We start from the raw sequence: 14,169 nt of genomic DNA on the forward strand, positions 1-14,169 counted from the left end.
TATAAAGCAATAAAATTATTTTTAATAATAAGTTTACTTATAAATTTTAAGTTTTTTTTTATAATTTTTTATAAAATATCATTTATCCAAAATTTATATTATCAAATTCCAAAATATATTTTAACTTTTTGCCAAACACAAAATGGAATTTCAATTCCATGAATTTTAAATCCAAATTCAATTTCAAATTCTATTTTTTAGACATCCAAACACACTGTTAAAGTAGCGGTTGCAAATTCTGACGTCAAAAAAAAAATAAAAATTGGATTAAGTTCTATTGGCTCGTCCGAAGTTAAAATCGAGGTATGTGAAGGTATGGGAGCAATGAGGAATTTCTCCTGCATTCGGACTCACGTGGACTCACGTTGAATTAAAATCCCATGCATTTCAAATTTCAAGCAATGAATAATGTATAGATTATGTTTTAAATTTCATGTTTGGTCCGATAATCGGCCAATTCATCGTGAAAAGATTAGAATCGTATAGCTGCAAGAAGATGGTAGAAGAGGAAGAAGAAGCAGAAGAAAGAGTTGCATCGCTGATACGAAAATGCTCCGACATGAGAGTCGTCCAACAAATCCACGCACAAGCTCTCATTCATTTTCATCCAATTTCATCCAATTCTCTCTCGTTTGTGCTCTCCAAAGTTCTGTGCTTTGCTGCCTACCGGAACATAGACTACGCGAGAAAGCTGCTTTCGCAAATACCGTATCCAAGTGTATTCGCATATAATACGGTGATGAGAGGGTTTCTTGCGCAAAACCCATCTCAAGAACCCGTGTTCTTGTTCAGACAATTGGTTCGAGATAAATTCCCGAAACCAAATACATTCACCTTGGCTTTTGTGTTGAAGTGCTGTTCGATTTTAGTGGCGTTTAAAGAAGGGAGGCAGGTTCATAAGCATGTGATTGCGTCTGGGATGGGTGGTAATTTGTTTGTTCAGACGTCGTTGCTGAATTTTTACACGAAATGTGAGGAAATGGAGTTAGGGAGGAAGGTGTTTGATGAAATTACTGAGAGAAATGTTGTGGCGTGGAGCGCCATGATTGGCGGATACTCTAGAGTTGGGATGGTGAATGAGGCATTGGAGTTGTTCAGGGAGATGCAAAGGACTGGTGTGAGGCCCGATGAGATGACGATTGTCAGTGTCGTCTCGGCTTGTGCTGCGAGCGGGGCTTTGGATTTGGGGAGATGGGTGCATGCTTTTATTGATAAGAAAGCGATAAAGAATGATCTGAGAGTACGAACAGCTCTTGTTAATATGTATGCCAAATGTGGCTGTATCGAGAAGGCGAGGGAAGTTTTTGAGACCATTCCTATTAAGGATACCAAGGCTTGGAGCACCATGATCATGGGGCTGGCTATAAATGGCCTTTCAGAAGAAGCGTTGACAATTTTTGCTAGAATGGCAGAAGCTGGGGTGAAGAAATTAACACCTTTTTCTTTATGAACAAATGAATCTTGGGACCTATGTGTAGTAACAGATGTGTTGGAATGCTAAGTTCAGATCTTTGCTGATGGATACATCTGTTTGATCCCAGCTAGTTTTCCATATCACATGAATATAGGAGCCCTTATTTGTGCATATCTCATGCTATTTGTTTTAAAGTTTTGTGATTAGGTTCATACTGAACTCTTTTTTTAATGTTTCTTTCAGATTGAGCCGAACAATGTGACACTTATTGGTGTATTATCAGCTTGTGCCCATGGTGGGCTGATTTCTGAGGGTAAAAAGTATTGGTCTGTCATGCTTGAGTCTGGGATTGAACCATCCATGGAGCATTATGGCAGCATGGTTGATTTGTTGTGTCGGACAAACCAGGTTGCAAAGGCTTATGAATTTGTTGAAAGTATGCCAATCGCCCCAAATCCAGCAATATGGCGCACGGTACTTGTTTGTTGCAAGAACAATAAGACGATGGATTACGTTGAGATTGCAGCAGAGCGGCTTCTTGAATTAGAGCCACTAAATGCAGAGAATTACATATTACTTTCAAGATTGTATGCATCATGCTCGAATTGGGCGAAAATGAGCCGTGTGAGGAGACAAATGAAGGATAGGAGCATCAAGGCTGTGCCTGGTTGTTCCTCTATCGAAATTGAGGGTCACGTGCATGAATTTGTGATGGGAAAATGGTCCCATCCAGAGGCAAAGGACATAAGAAAAGTTCTGTTAGAGGTCTCCGAAAGGGTTCGTGAATTTGGACACCAACCCTGGATTGCAGCCATATTGCAGAATGTAGGGGATGCAGAAAAGCAAGAAGCTCTTTGGGAGCACAGTGAAAGACTGGCTATTGCTTATGGTTTGTTGAAGACTAAAGCACCTGTAGTGATCAGAATAGTGAAAAACCTCAGGGTCTGTGTGGACTGTCATGAAGTGACAAAGACTATAAGCAGATTGTATGATAGAGAGATTGTAGTTAGGGACCGCATTCGGTTCCACAAGTTTGTTGATGGAGCCTGTTCTTGCAGGGATTTCTGGTAAACTTTATTGATGATGGGTAGCACACCAGACCAAATAAACCATTTGTGGGGATTTTATATCAACTTCTCATGCAGTTGCTATCCCAAATCCCAAGGCCAAACTTTGAACTGGTTGATTTTTCACAACCCAAGCAAGGGAAGGCCGCGCGGGGTCGGGAGCCGGCATGAGTAAGATCCTGGGCCAGTGAAGTATTACATGCCTTTTGGTCGCAGATGATCAGACAATTTTGGACATCTATGAGTACAACACCAAGTCTGGTACTGCGCTATGCTTCAGAGCTGCAATTTTGAAGAATTGGTTGTGGACGGCTATTTTTAAGTCCATTCGGCTGAAGCTTGCACTCTTTCTTTTTTATGATACAATAATTTTTAAAAAGTTAGGATCCAATTGACCGAATAATAAAACAGAGATTGCATTGTGATGTGCCAATAAGTAAAACTCCAACGGAAATAACATAATATTGATGGCGGTTTTTGTCCATTTACATTTGATAAACAGAGTTTTTTTATTAAAAATTTTTTTGCCACGCATCAGTTAAAAATGTTTTACAACAATGATTTTAAATAAATGACAAAACCTTGTAATATTTTAAATTTTTTTAAAAAAATATCTATGCTACCCATAAAAGCCCTACAAATTATTTCTTAAAAACACTTCATCATTTTTATAATTAAAAACATAATGAATATCTTAAAAGTTAAAACCAAATTCTCTTAAAATGTAACATAATCATCTCTCTCTGTTGTGGGAAACACTAAGGTTCAAGCCCGGAAAAAATACGACCGCACTCCCCCAAGTTGCAATAAGAAAAAATCCTATTATTTTCATGTATCGTAAGTTATATTATCTCAAAACTACTTATATATTTTAATTTCGGGTTTGTTAAAAATTACATTTTAGTGTAATCCAGAAAAGCCTCATCAATTAATAATAGGGCTATTAACAAAATAACATTGATCAAATATTTTTTTTTAAAATGGTATGTTAATCTCCGTAGTTACAAAATTGCCCTTGAAGGGGTTAAACTTCAGTTTTAGATGCAAAATTATTTGAGAGGTTGCAATGTGGAAAAGATTTAAATTTTTAAAGGTGGAACTTGAAACAAATAATAATTCAATCAATAGTTAAAAAGAAACGAAAAGAAAAGAAGACGACAAATGTCCACTGAAGAGTGCAATTTGCCAAAAACTCGAGTTTACAGGATATTTAGCTCCTGTGAAGCCTACGAAAATTTCAAGCTACCTAAAAAGTACTTTGATGATGGGTGGATATTTACTAATTAATGTGACGTCCATTGAAAAATAATATACCCAATATGAATTGGACATGCCCACCTTTATTTCTTATCTCAAAGGGTGTTTGAAAGAAAAAAAATCATGTAGTACATATCAAGTAGCAATTAATACCAAGAAAAGAAAAACAAATACATTTCAAGACGAGCTCTTAAGCCATGCTCCGACAATCTTGAACAGAGAAAAATGTTTGGCAAAACCTGCTGCATACACTAATTCTACATTACCAAGATTCGGTTCTATATCTACAAAGATCTGCAGATAATGGTTCAAAAATCATCCTATATTTTATCTGTATACCTTATAGTTTTGCGTTTATACGAATGTTTTGCTGTCTAATAATTAAAAATCTTCCATCTGTAGGTCTGGGAGTGAATCAAAAGTTGGCCTGTTAAGAATAACTTCAGCGAGATTTCTTAAGAGTCTTCGAATTTTTGCACATCCGGATACTCAAGGGGGTAACCTCGACTAGCTCATCTTCTTGAATGTACTCGATACAGTCATCCAGACTGTAATCAAGTGGGGTATCAAGAACCACTGCATGTACCAAGAAAATGGTTCATTCATTTGAAGCATATCAAAAGCTCCGCTAATAAGCAGCTACTATTATATCGTGCGAGTGGAGTGCACTACTTACCTGTTTGCTCTTTGTTAGAACGGACATTTGTGGCAGCTTTTTTCTTACATGCATTGAGGGACAAGTCGCCAGGGCGTTGATGAATCCCTATGATTTGACCTTTATAAACATCAACTCCAGGGCCAATAAACATCTGGCCTCTATCTTGCGAGCTTGAGAGTGCATAAGATGTAGTCGTCCCATCCTCAAAAGCCACCTTAAAAGACGAGTAAATTGTGTTATGAGCTTTATATCATATGAAAGTTGGCTATCCTAGAATGCAGATGAAATAATCCAATCCATCTATAAGCTGGGAAAAGGATAATGAAAAAACGAAAGGACCCATCTAGTTTGATATTTAATGAGAACAAGTGACATTTGTTGTTCAAAAGCTACGTGTAAGGATATAGCTCAAATATTTTATATTATTTCGGCTTACAACTCATGGGAAGTGAAACTTTTGTATTGGATGTTCTAATATTAATATGTAAAACCAAGTGTCTGCTGCCATATCAAAAGTTTTACTTGACAGTAAAGAATAGTTTAAACCTTTCAAACAATACATCAGCCAAAATGGCAACTTAAATTGATGTAACATATAAATAATCACACAAGACAATAGGGCAGTTATTGCTTGCTAACCGATTGAATGTCAAGAAAATTTCAGGAGTGAACTCCTGTTTCCCAAGTGTTCTTTAACATTTTAAAACCAGAAATTTAAAGATGCGTAAAAGCATTCATGAAACCATTCGAAAATTTTATTCGAAGGTAAAAGAGGTTAATTTCAATCCAGGTAAGAAATTACCAGTGAACCAAGATCACGGGTACTTAAATCACCAGCCCAAGGTCCATATTCATCAAATATTGTATTCAGAACTGCTGTGCCTCGAGAAACTGTGAGAATCACATTCCTTAAACCAAGAAGTCCCCGGGTTGGTATTTTATATTTCAGCAACGTCGTGCCTTCCGATCTAGGAGATACGAGGTTTCAGTGGCAGATGTGAGAAAAAGCAAGACATGAAAGGAACAGATCAGGAGAGACTCCACAGCATGAGAGAAAAATGAAGCAGTTAAAAGAAAATTGTTTGTGATTAAGAACAAAGATATGGTTCTCGAAAAACAATTAGACACACACAAAAAAAATGAAGGTGAAACATTTTTAATACCCAGTTCCTTGCATATCGATCATCTGGCCACGTCTTCTGCCAAGAAGTTCTACAACAGGTCCCATGTATTCTTCCGGAACTTCTACAATAGCTATCTGCAAGGGCACCCAGACAGAAAGTTTCACATCTAGAGTAGAGACAACATGGCTACAAAATTAATCAAAAGGTGAAAATGTACTAATATTCTAGCTGTGTGAACTAATGCAGTATTTTCTTGAAAGGTGCAAAAAAAAAAGACAAAAGCTGATTTGTTGTGTATCTTCGCATTAAAAATGCCACAAAAACTGTTTATCACTTTATTGTACACATGGGAAAGACAAATGTCTCCCACTATAAATAGCTCCCACATGCCACAGATAGATACATAACACAAAAGAGGCACCCAAGTCCCCTTCAAATGACAGGTAAAATATACTTGTTGGTAAAACTAAATTACTTCAAATTATTTTTAGTAAAAAAGGGGTTTGTAAATGAACTAAATCAGTAAAGAATCACCTCATAAGGCTCAAGTAGCTTATCATTCACTTTCTTATTGATAACTCTAGGCGGTCCCACCATGAACTCATATCCTTCCCTTCGCCTGGAAAAATTTAGGAACATTTCACCGAGTGAAGATAATAATCATTATCTTCAAAAACAAAAAGAAGATAATCATTGATCAAAACATAAGCTGATAAATTCTTACATATTTTCTATCAATATAGTGATATGCAGAGTCCCACGTCCACTGACAATAAACGTATCTGAAGTTTCTCCATCTTCAACTCTCATTGCTAAATTTCGTTCAAGTTCTCGATACAACCGATCTCGCAGATTTCTACTAGTGACATACTTCCCCTGAAAACCGTAAACAGAAATTACTGAATAAAAAGTCATTGCAACCATGTAAAAATTATCCAGCGGAATTTAAAGAATGAATTTGATGATAACATTATCAATCATCTTTCCTTTCATACAGCTACGTGTAATCCTCCAACAAGGGATGAAAACTTATAACCATACCTCACGGCCGACGAAAGGTGAAGTGTTGATAGAGAAAGCCATTCTAACTGTCGGTTCTTCCACCTTTATAGAGGGTAACGGCTTCCCCGAAGTTTTGTCTGCAATTGTCTCCCCAATCTGGATCGATGAAAGAAATTTATTATCATGATTTCACGGTAGCAGAATATGAAAATACATGAGATGAGAGACAAATAAATTCCCCTTATACTAATGTGACCCTACCTGAATATCATCGATTCCACAAACGGCACAAATATCGCCAGCCTCTACGGTTTCGGCAGGAACTCTACTGAATTTATCATACACAAATAGTTCACTTACTCTAGCAAATCTGCACACATCATTTGAGGAACAAACCTAAAGACATGAAAAAGACATGCAAAAAAAAAATCATCATCTACACAACAAGGATACAATTGATCCAAACGTAAGAATTATCATTTTTTTAGCAGGATTCCTTAATGTGAAGCAAGGGTCAAGCTAGAGGTGCAAAAGAATCAAGGTAACTCAAATATGATTTTATTTTTATTCGAAATTATCAAATTCGAGCCTGAAATGATCAAATTTATTTTTGAGGTATACTCAAGCGCAAAATATCTTGTTCAATATTTTCGAACCTCTTGCAAACTTTAATATGTTTATCTAAACGCAATAAATACGTTTAAATTAAACAAGCATGGGAGATCAAGCTTTAATTTAATAGAAGTCAGCAATTAAGTTAGAGCCAAATGAATCGAGCTAGAATTTGAACACCCAAAATAATTCATTTCTCTTCGAGCAAGCTAAATATTTTGAGGTCAAACTCAAATATAAAATTTAGCAGTGTTTGTCTTAATTTGGTTTATTTGCACCAATAGGTGCATCCAAATGAGTAGGGTGCCTACATAACTAAAACTGACATTATTAACACAAATAAATATAATCATCTATATTATTGAGAATTAAAGATCCCTCAGTTTCTGGGTAGAAAATTTATTTTTATTTTGCTAGTCATCTCTCTCATTCACACAAGTTCGTTCCGATTATGAATCAACTTAAGAACCCGAGGCTCCAAAACATAGATGTTTTATTTAAAGCTTGATTAGAAACTTGAAGTTTCTAAGTTCGAAGAAGTCTACCCGCACTTCCATTCCTCTGCGCAATGCCCCAGCATGCAAACGTCCAATAGCTATGCGCCCTTTATGCTCTTCATACTCAATATTTGTGGCCTGCACACGATTGAATGATAATATACCAAACATAAAACATACAAATGAAATATAACTAATTGAAAATTAACAAAATACATATATTACTAATTTTCATAAAGTTGTCATCATGATAATCTGTCTTGGAAAGAAACTCCAGAACCCAAAATCACCAGGACAAGGATTAAACAACGTACAGATAGAAGAAAATGTAAATGTAGACATGAAGAATACTACTAACAAGCATTTGAAGGGCTCCATCTTTGGCAATTTGTGGTCCAGGTATGCATCTAACTATGGACTCAAAAAGTGGTCCAAGATCCTCAGCCAAATTTTCAGGTGAAAGTCCTGACTTTCCTCTGAGGCCGCTTGCATATATAACTTGAAAATCACACTGCAACAAACAGATATATTTCAGGACAGACACTTAACCTATTATATGCCCGATCGAATATATAAAGAGAGTAAGCACATCATTGCACTCATGATGTTAAATTTAATGAGATAAACATAAGTACCTGTTCATCTGATGCATTCAGTTCAATGAACAGTTCGAAAGTCGAATTAATCACATAGTCTGGACGAGCGGAAGGCCTATCAATTTTATTGACAACAACAACAACAGCATGACCAAATTCAAGAGCCTTCTTCAATACAAATCTTGTCTGTGGCATGGGACCTTCTACAGAATCAACCTACAAAGATAGCCATGACTATTCATCAGAAATAAAATCCTGTCAAAAGTAAACAGAAGACCAAAGGAACAGTAGAAGAAAATTTTAATTTTTTAACATATCATGACAAAGATGGCAACTCCAGAAGACAGACATATAGATAAAAAACAGCTCGAAAAAGAACAGTCAATTTGAGACATGGTAATGCATAGAAAATAAACCGATGCAGAAGGTAATCATTAAATTAATACATTTTTCCATCAGTTCATGATTGAGAATCTTGTTTGACATCAGCGGTGGGACATATTTTAGGAACAAAAAATGTAAATGCCCAAAATTTCAGTATGGTAAAAAAATTCTACAATAGTACATTTAGCTTTCACAAAAAAAGTAACATGATTGACGGTGTGAATCATTATCTTGGAGCATTTTTTGAAAGCTAAAAACTAGTGAGGTGTACTTATAGTTGAGACCAATGTACCAAGGAAAATGAAGATTATAGATGATAAAGTCAAGTAAAACTGCAATCTAAACCAACAATAAATAATCAATAAGCATACTAGTTCTTTTCTCTGAATATTCAATCTCTTGTGCGAAGTAAACAGCATTAGAAACCGCTCATGGGAGATAAACCAAGAATAGTCATATATTTTAACGTATTCCTTCATTTAAGCTGATATGCCTGGGAATTAACATCCAAATCGTACAAATACAAAATTGGATGACAATGAGGCAACCCATAAATAACCATCAAATACCAATATAATCAAATATCACCACGAGTTGTGAACTTGGGACCTTCTAGCTTCGTTACTACTTACTATAAAAAAAAACATATATCACAAAAAGCATTAATTAATGGGAGGTAGACAACAATAGTTTTATTTTTAACACTTGGCTTCACATCATCGTTTGGTAATAAATAGTGTATTCTCGTCAGAAGTGATAAATATTGATTTACTAAAAACAGCTAAAAGCTACAATGCATTAAAATAATCAAGTAACAGGTACAGAGGAAGTACCACTAAAAGAACTCCTTCCACCATGTTGAGAATGCGTTCCACTTCACCTCCAAAATCAGAATGTCCGGGAGTATCGATTATGTTAATTTTTGTGTCATTATAAGTAATAGATGTGTTTTTGCTTAGAATTGTAATTCCCCTTTCTCGCTCTAGATCATTTGAATCCATTATCCTCTCCTGCACAAATTGGTTATCACGAAAAACCTGCAGAACCAATCACAGTAAAGACAATAACTGTCACTTCAACTGAACACCATGTGGGATAGACAGAACGATGAAACAAGACCTGCACTATGACAAGTATCAAGGAAAATATTCAGAGACAGAGAAACGGTAAAATACAAATCTAACATCAACCCATCTCAAAGCATCTGTAACATGTTATATTTTACAAAAGATATAAAACTCTTGCATAAAGATTCCAAATATACATACTTTTGATTGTTTTAACATGGCATCGACAAGAGTAGTTTTCCCGTGGTCTACATGAGCAACAATTGCTATATTCCGTATGTCATTTCTCCTAATCAGTTGGCTCTTCGTCTCTGAAACAATTAAATGAAACAACCATCAGGACCAACTGAATCAGTTCCATGTTTTACACACAAATGGTTTGTCATCAAGCAAAATTGCAAGAGTTCACTATAATTACAGGGTTCAGGTATGGCTGAGTTAACAAGCATCATACAAACCATAGATGCTGTGCAAAACTAGCAACTAGTTGCATATTCAGAAGACACAAACATGTAAATGGTAATTCAGTAAGTTCATTTAATCCCCAAAGAACATTTCAAAAGCATGATTTCACTAGAACTCCAACTTTATTAGATTCTAAAGACTCTACTAATGTTACTAATAACATAAATAATGGACCCCCAACGGTCATATATTCAACTTAAGATAGCAACTTGATACACTAGATAAGACTAATATCTTATTACCCTTTCATAAAAAAAAACATACATATTCACGCAGAAACTGACACGAATTGATGCTGGCGGACAAAATGATCGATGAAGCACATTCATCACAAATGGAAATGTCCCTTCATGATTCTTCAGTTAGTCTTTCAATACAACACGCGACTTAAACCACCAAAAAAGGAAATAAAGACGCGTATAATGAAGCCATCAAAATCATAGAGTGCGACAACAACAACACAAGCAAAGAATACACAAACGACGCGAGTAAGCATAAATAAAATTCATATGTATAAGGATAAAGAGAGTGCCACAACATATCACGCGTATCATCTACATCACCAGTGTTGGTCTCTGCGACTTGAGAAACCGAGCATTTTACAGAATTACGAAAAGGGATTCTTGAGCTTTTAAGATTATAGCTCTTGGAATATGCCTTCAAAGATAAGCTGTCACCAAGAAGTTGTCTTTTCAGCACAGAAGAAGAAACGATGGAGTTTCTTTTGTTGGGTCCTAGATTTCTCGACGGTAACACCGTGGTAGGGGTGAGCTTAGAATTGGCGTGAGATCCAATAGCCATCTCCATTGCTCTTTGCTTCGGATTTGGAAGAAAGAGCGGTGGAAAATGCAAAGACGCAATGGAGGATTGGGCTATATGTGTTTGTTGAGGTACAAGTGAGAGGCTGTGAAATAGAGTTGAGTTTGAGTGACGCTTTGGAACTTTTTTTCCAATTTTTTATTATATATTTTTGGTTCATAATAATTCTCACGAATAGATGCCGGTGTTTATTTGGATTTTATGTGTGACAATTATTTTTTTTCATTTATTATATTATATTTATAACATTATTGTTATCTTTTTTTGTAGAAAATATAATGATGCGTCGAAATTGAGATTGGGAATATTATTCCTTTTATGCGAGTGTAGGATGAAGATATGCAATTTTGTTTGGTTTTTGTGTATAAAACACAACACGTTCGGAAAATTATAATCTATAAATAATAAACTCATTGTGTTACTTGCGTCTTCTAAAAAATTAGCAATCGACTATTATTACTTTTTTATTAAAAAAATACAATAATGAAAGCCAAGTATATATGATCCAGCTTCTCTGAGATGGGCTGAGATTTAAAAAAAAAATCGAATTTGGGCCTTGCATTGAGAGCTTAATGATGGATAGGGTTGGGCTCCAATAATCCTTTAGGAAGTTATCGAGTACTGGTGGTATCTTTTAAATTTATAAATAATAAATAATTATGAGTCTCGATAAATTTCTAAATATTTTATAAACTACTTCAAATAGTTTATAAATTTACTAGAACAAATAAAAAATTATCCAATTTTTCTTACAAAATGTTGGCATGTGCGTCACAAAGTTATTTTAGAGCTTCTTTTAAGACGACTTCACTCACATATTTTGAAGGAGTTGTACAAATGACATGTTTTATTAACTCTTTTTATTTTTTTTCTTGGTAAGTACAAGTCACAACACTTTAGAGAAAAGATTAGTGTAGATTGTGTGATGCATATGTGTTCATGCCCAAATTAGGTCTGGTGAGATTCATGGGTCCGAACATAGTTGATTCAGTTCGTGGATTAAAATTACCCCTATCTCGTAACAAAGTTTTGTAATTTTGTTCGTTACTCAGTTATAATAAAATTTTCATTCTCTCAATTAAGGTAGTGTTTAGGAAAGCTTCTAAGAAGTATTTTTCGGATTTTTCTTAACAAAATTTAAAAACTTTCCAAAGCACTACGTTATTTGATTCATAAAACCGTGTTTGGAAATTTTTATTTTTCGAACAGTGTAGTCATTTTCATTCTCTTTTTTTCCCTTGAAAGTTGAAAGGGGGCAAAGTCACAAAGATAAGTAATTGGAGCACCAACTAACATAGAGAGAGTAAAAATGAGAATATTAACGTTGGTCAAAATAAGTTTTTGAAAAATAGCCCTTCCTGAGTATATTTTATTGTTTTCAAATATATTTAGAAGGTTAGTTTTTTTTATTAAAAAAACAAGTTTGATCATAGTTATTTTGCTAATAGTCCGAGCAATTTTCGATAGCATCGATGAATATATGAGAAAGAAAAAATTATATTTTTGATCTTGCAGTTTACGTTTTTTTCACTTTTAGTCAGGTGAAAACTAAATTTGTATTTTTAGCTTTCTAACTGGCAATTTTTTCCTTTTACCTTATTATAGACTTATGTTGAGTTTTTGCGCGTAGTCTCGTAACCTTTTTTTATTTTTAGTTTTTAAAAAAAAAATAATTGGAGTCATCACGTATTGTCGGACAAAATATGATTAAAATGGGAAAAAAACATATAAATTAAATACAAAATATATATATTAAAGCACATGACTAAAAAAAATTCATCCATGAAAAAAAAATTTACAGAACTAGAAAAATAGGAATGGAATTCACCTATAGGCTATAACAAGACTAAGAATGTGAAAAAGTTCTCTATGAGAATAATAGGCAAAAGTAGAATTTTATACAATAATATATCATTTAATGATGCTAAATAACAAGTAACCTTTACTTGACATGAACAAGTTTGAAAATCAAACTTCACAAAAATAATATATATCATATTAATCAAATTTTTTAAACTAATATTTGCAACCTCTAAAAAAAAATTATTAAAAAATGTTATTAACAATTTTATTTTAAAAAATGTATAATATAATCATTTTTTTCGATATTAAAAACATTACTTAGGGATGAATGATTTTAATTTACCACCTCAATCACAAACTATAGATTTTCTAAAACACCCTTTTAGTTTTAAATTATGTTATTTTTTATAACAGAATGATAACAGGCTACAAGTGCTGCCACAAATAAAATAGAGAAAATTACGTTTTCAGTCCTGTAACTTGCATCTTTTCCAATTTATGTCTTATTATAAGTCAATTTACGTTTTTGATCATGTAATTTGCAATATTTTCCAATTTCAGTCCTTTTTTCCCAAAATTGAATTCTCTCACCGTAAAGTAACCAAGTCCAGTGCTGGAATGCTTAGCTGTAAACTAAATTAGGGAGTTTGACTTTTGGCAGCCCATGTTGCTTTAAAAAACTCCACGTAGAAAAATATCATAATATAAAAAAAAATTAAACTCACATCATTAATATAGAAACCATTTTTACGACAAACATATTCCAAACAAATTTAAAAACCATAAGAAAAAGCTACTAATTTCCCCAACATCAAATATCAAACCCTACCCAAAATCTTTTCCTTAAATCGCGATGCATTATTTCTGAACTATCAAATCCTCCCAAAACTTTGAATCTGGTTTCTCACATAATCGATGCAACTGGGAAGTCCTCCCACTTGGATAAACTACAGAATATTTCAGTAGCCGAAATTTTCGAATCGAAAAGTCGTTGCTTTAAAATGAAGCTTCCTCCATCGGAAAATGATATATGTGAGTTCGTAGCCGGTTGCTATGAAAATGTATTTATTTTGGTTTGAGTTTTGTTTTCTTGTTTCGTTTTCAATATGCATTTTTTTGTAGTCCATGTGTATTGTATATAATCTTTTAGTAATTGGAATCTTTGTGGGCCTGTCCATTTTAAAAATAACGTTTGACCTTAGACAATGAAGCAAATTTGTTGATTTATGTGTATATATGTTCTTCATGTTTACAGTGAAAGTTATTTCTTTAATTGTTTAAGGTATTATTAATTTCAAATGGTGCCGTATACTAACTTTATGTTCATATGCACCTAATGAAGCTCGAAGGCATGAAAACTCGAGTGAAGAAAGTGACTATGCAATAGAGGATAACATCAGTTTA

General features: G+C 34.2%; 2 protein-coding genes across 3 annotated transcripts; one reads left to right on the top strand and one right to left on the bottom strand.

Moving 5' to 3' along the window:
- Positions 1 to 292: 292 nt before the first annotated feature.
- LOC140873234 (pentatricopeptide repeat-containing protein At2g02980, chloroplastic-like) lies at positions 293 to 2,947 on the top strand. Its single transcript, XM_073276282.1, has 2 exons — positions 293 to 1,420; positions 1,658 to 2,947. Exons 1-2 carry the CDS (start codon positions 434 to 436, stop codon positions 2,483 to 2,485), a joined length of 1,815 nt encoding a protein of 604 aa, XP_073132383.1. The 5' UTR covers positions 293 to 433; the 3' UTR covers positions 2,486 to 2,947.
- A 1,081-nt stretch (positions 2,948 to 4,028) lies between these two features.
- LOC140873086 (putative elongation factor TypA-like SVR3, chloroplastic) lies at positions 4,029 to 11,075 on the bottom strand. Of its 2 annotated transcripts, none has more exons than XM_073276068.1 (14): positions 10,707 to 11,075; positions 9,880 to 9,989; positions 9,445 to 9,648; positions 8,267 to 8,443; positions 7,990 to 8,142; positions 7,680 to 7,769; positions 6,784 to 6,918; positions 6,562 to 6,678; positions 6,245 to 6,396; positions 6,055 to 6,139; positions 5,560 to 5,654; positions 5,199 to 5,364; positions 4,415 to 4,610; positions 4,029 to 4,314 (listed from the first exon to the last, which is right to left on the bottom strand). In XM_073276068.1, the coding sequence occupies exons 1-14, from the start codon at positions 10,948 to 10,950 to the stop codon at positions 4,181 to 4,183; spliced, it is 2,058 nt and encodes a 685-aa protein (XP_073132169.1). In that variant the 5' UTR covers positions 10,951 to 11,075; the 3' UTR covers positions 4,029 to 4,180. The 2 variants fall into 2 exon arrangements, with proteins under 2 accessions (XP_073132169.1, XP_073132170.1); XM_073276069.1 differs by lacking the exon at positions 10,707 to 11,075 and adding an exon at positions 10,408 to 10,430.
- Positions 11,076 to 14,169: the final 3,094 nt, after the last annotated feature.

Source organism: Henckelia pumila, unplaced genomic scaffold, assembly GCF_033568475.1.
Source record: "Henckelia pumila isolate YLH828 unplaced genomic scaffold, ASM3356847v2 CTG_525:::fragment_3, whole genome shotgun sequence".
In the NCBI taxonomy this organism is placed as follows: domain Eukaryota; kingdom Viridiplantae; phylum Streptophyta; class Magnoliopsida; order Lamiales; family Gesneriaceae; genus Henckelia; species Henckelia pumila.

Bases quoted from the DNA above. Each gene is read 5' to 3' on its own strand.
- LOC140873234 (XM_073276282.1), top strand. From the start codon at position 434: ATGTTTGGTCCGATAATCGGCCAATTCATCGTGAAAAGATTAGAATCG. The intron at 1,421-1,657 runs GTGAAGAAATTA...TGTTTCTTTCAG, and splicing joins CTAGAATGGCAGAAGCTGGG to ATTGAGCCGAACAATGTGAC.
- LOC140873086 (XM_073276068.1), bottom strand. From the start codon at position 10,950: ATGGAGATGGCTATTGGATCTCACGCCAATTCTAAGCTCACCCCTACC. The intron at 8,444-9,444 runs GTACTTCCTCTG...CTATCTTTGTAG, and splicing joins TGGAAGGAGTTCTTTTAGTG to GTTGATTCTGTAGAAGGTCC. The intron at 5,655-6,054 runs GTGATTCTTTAC...GTGCCCTTGCAG, and splicing joins AGCTACTTGAGCCTTATGAG to ATAGCTATTGTAGAAGTTCC.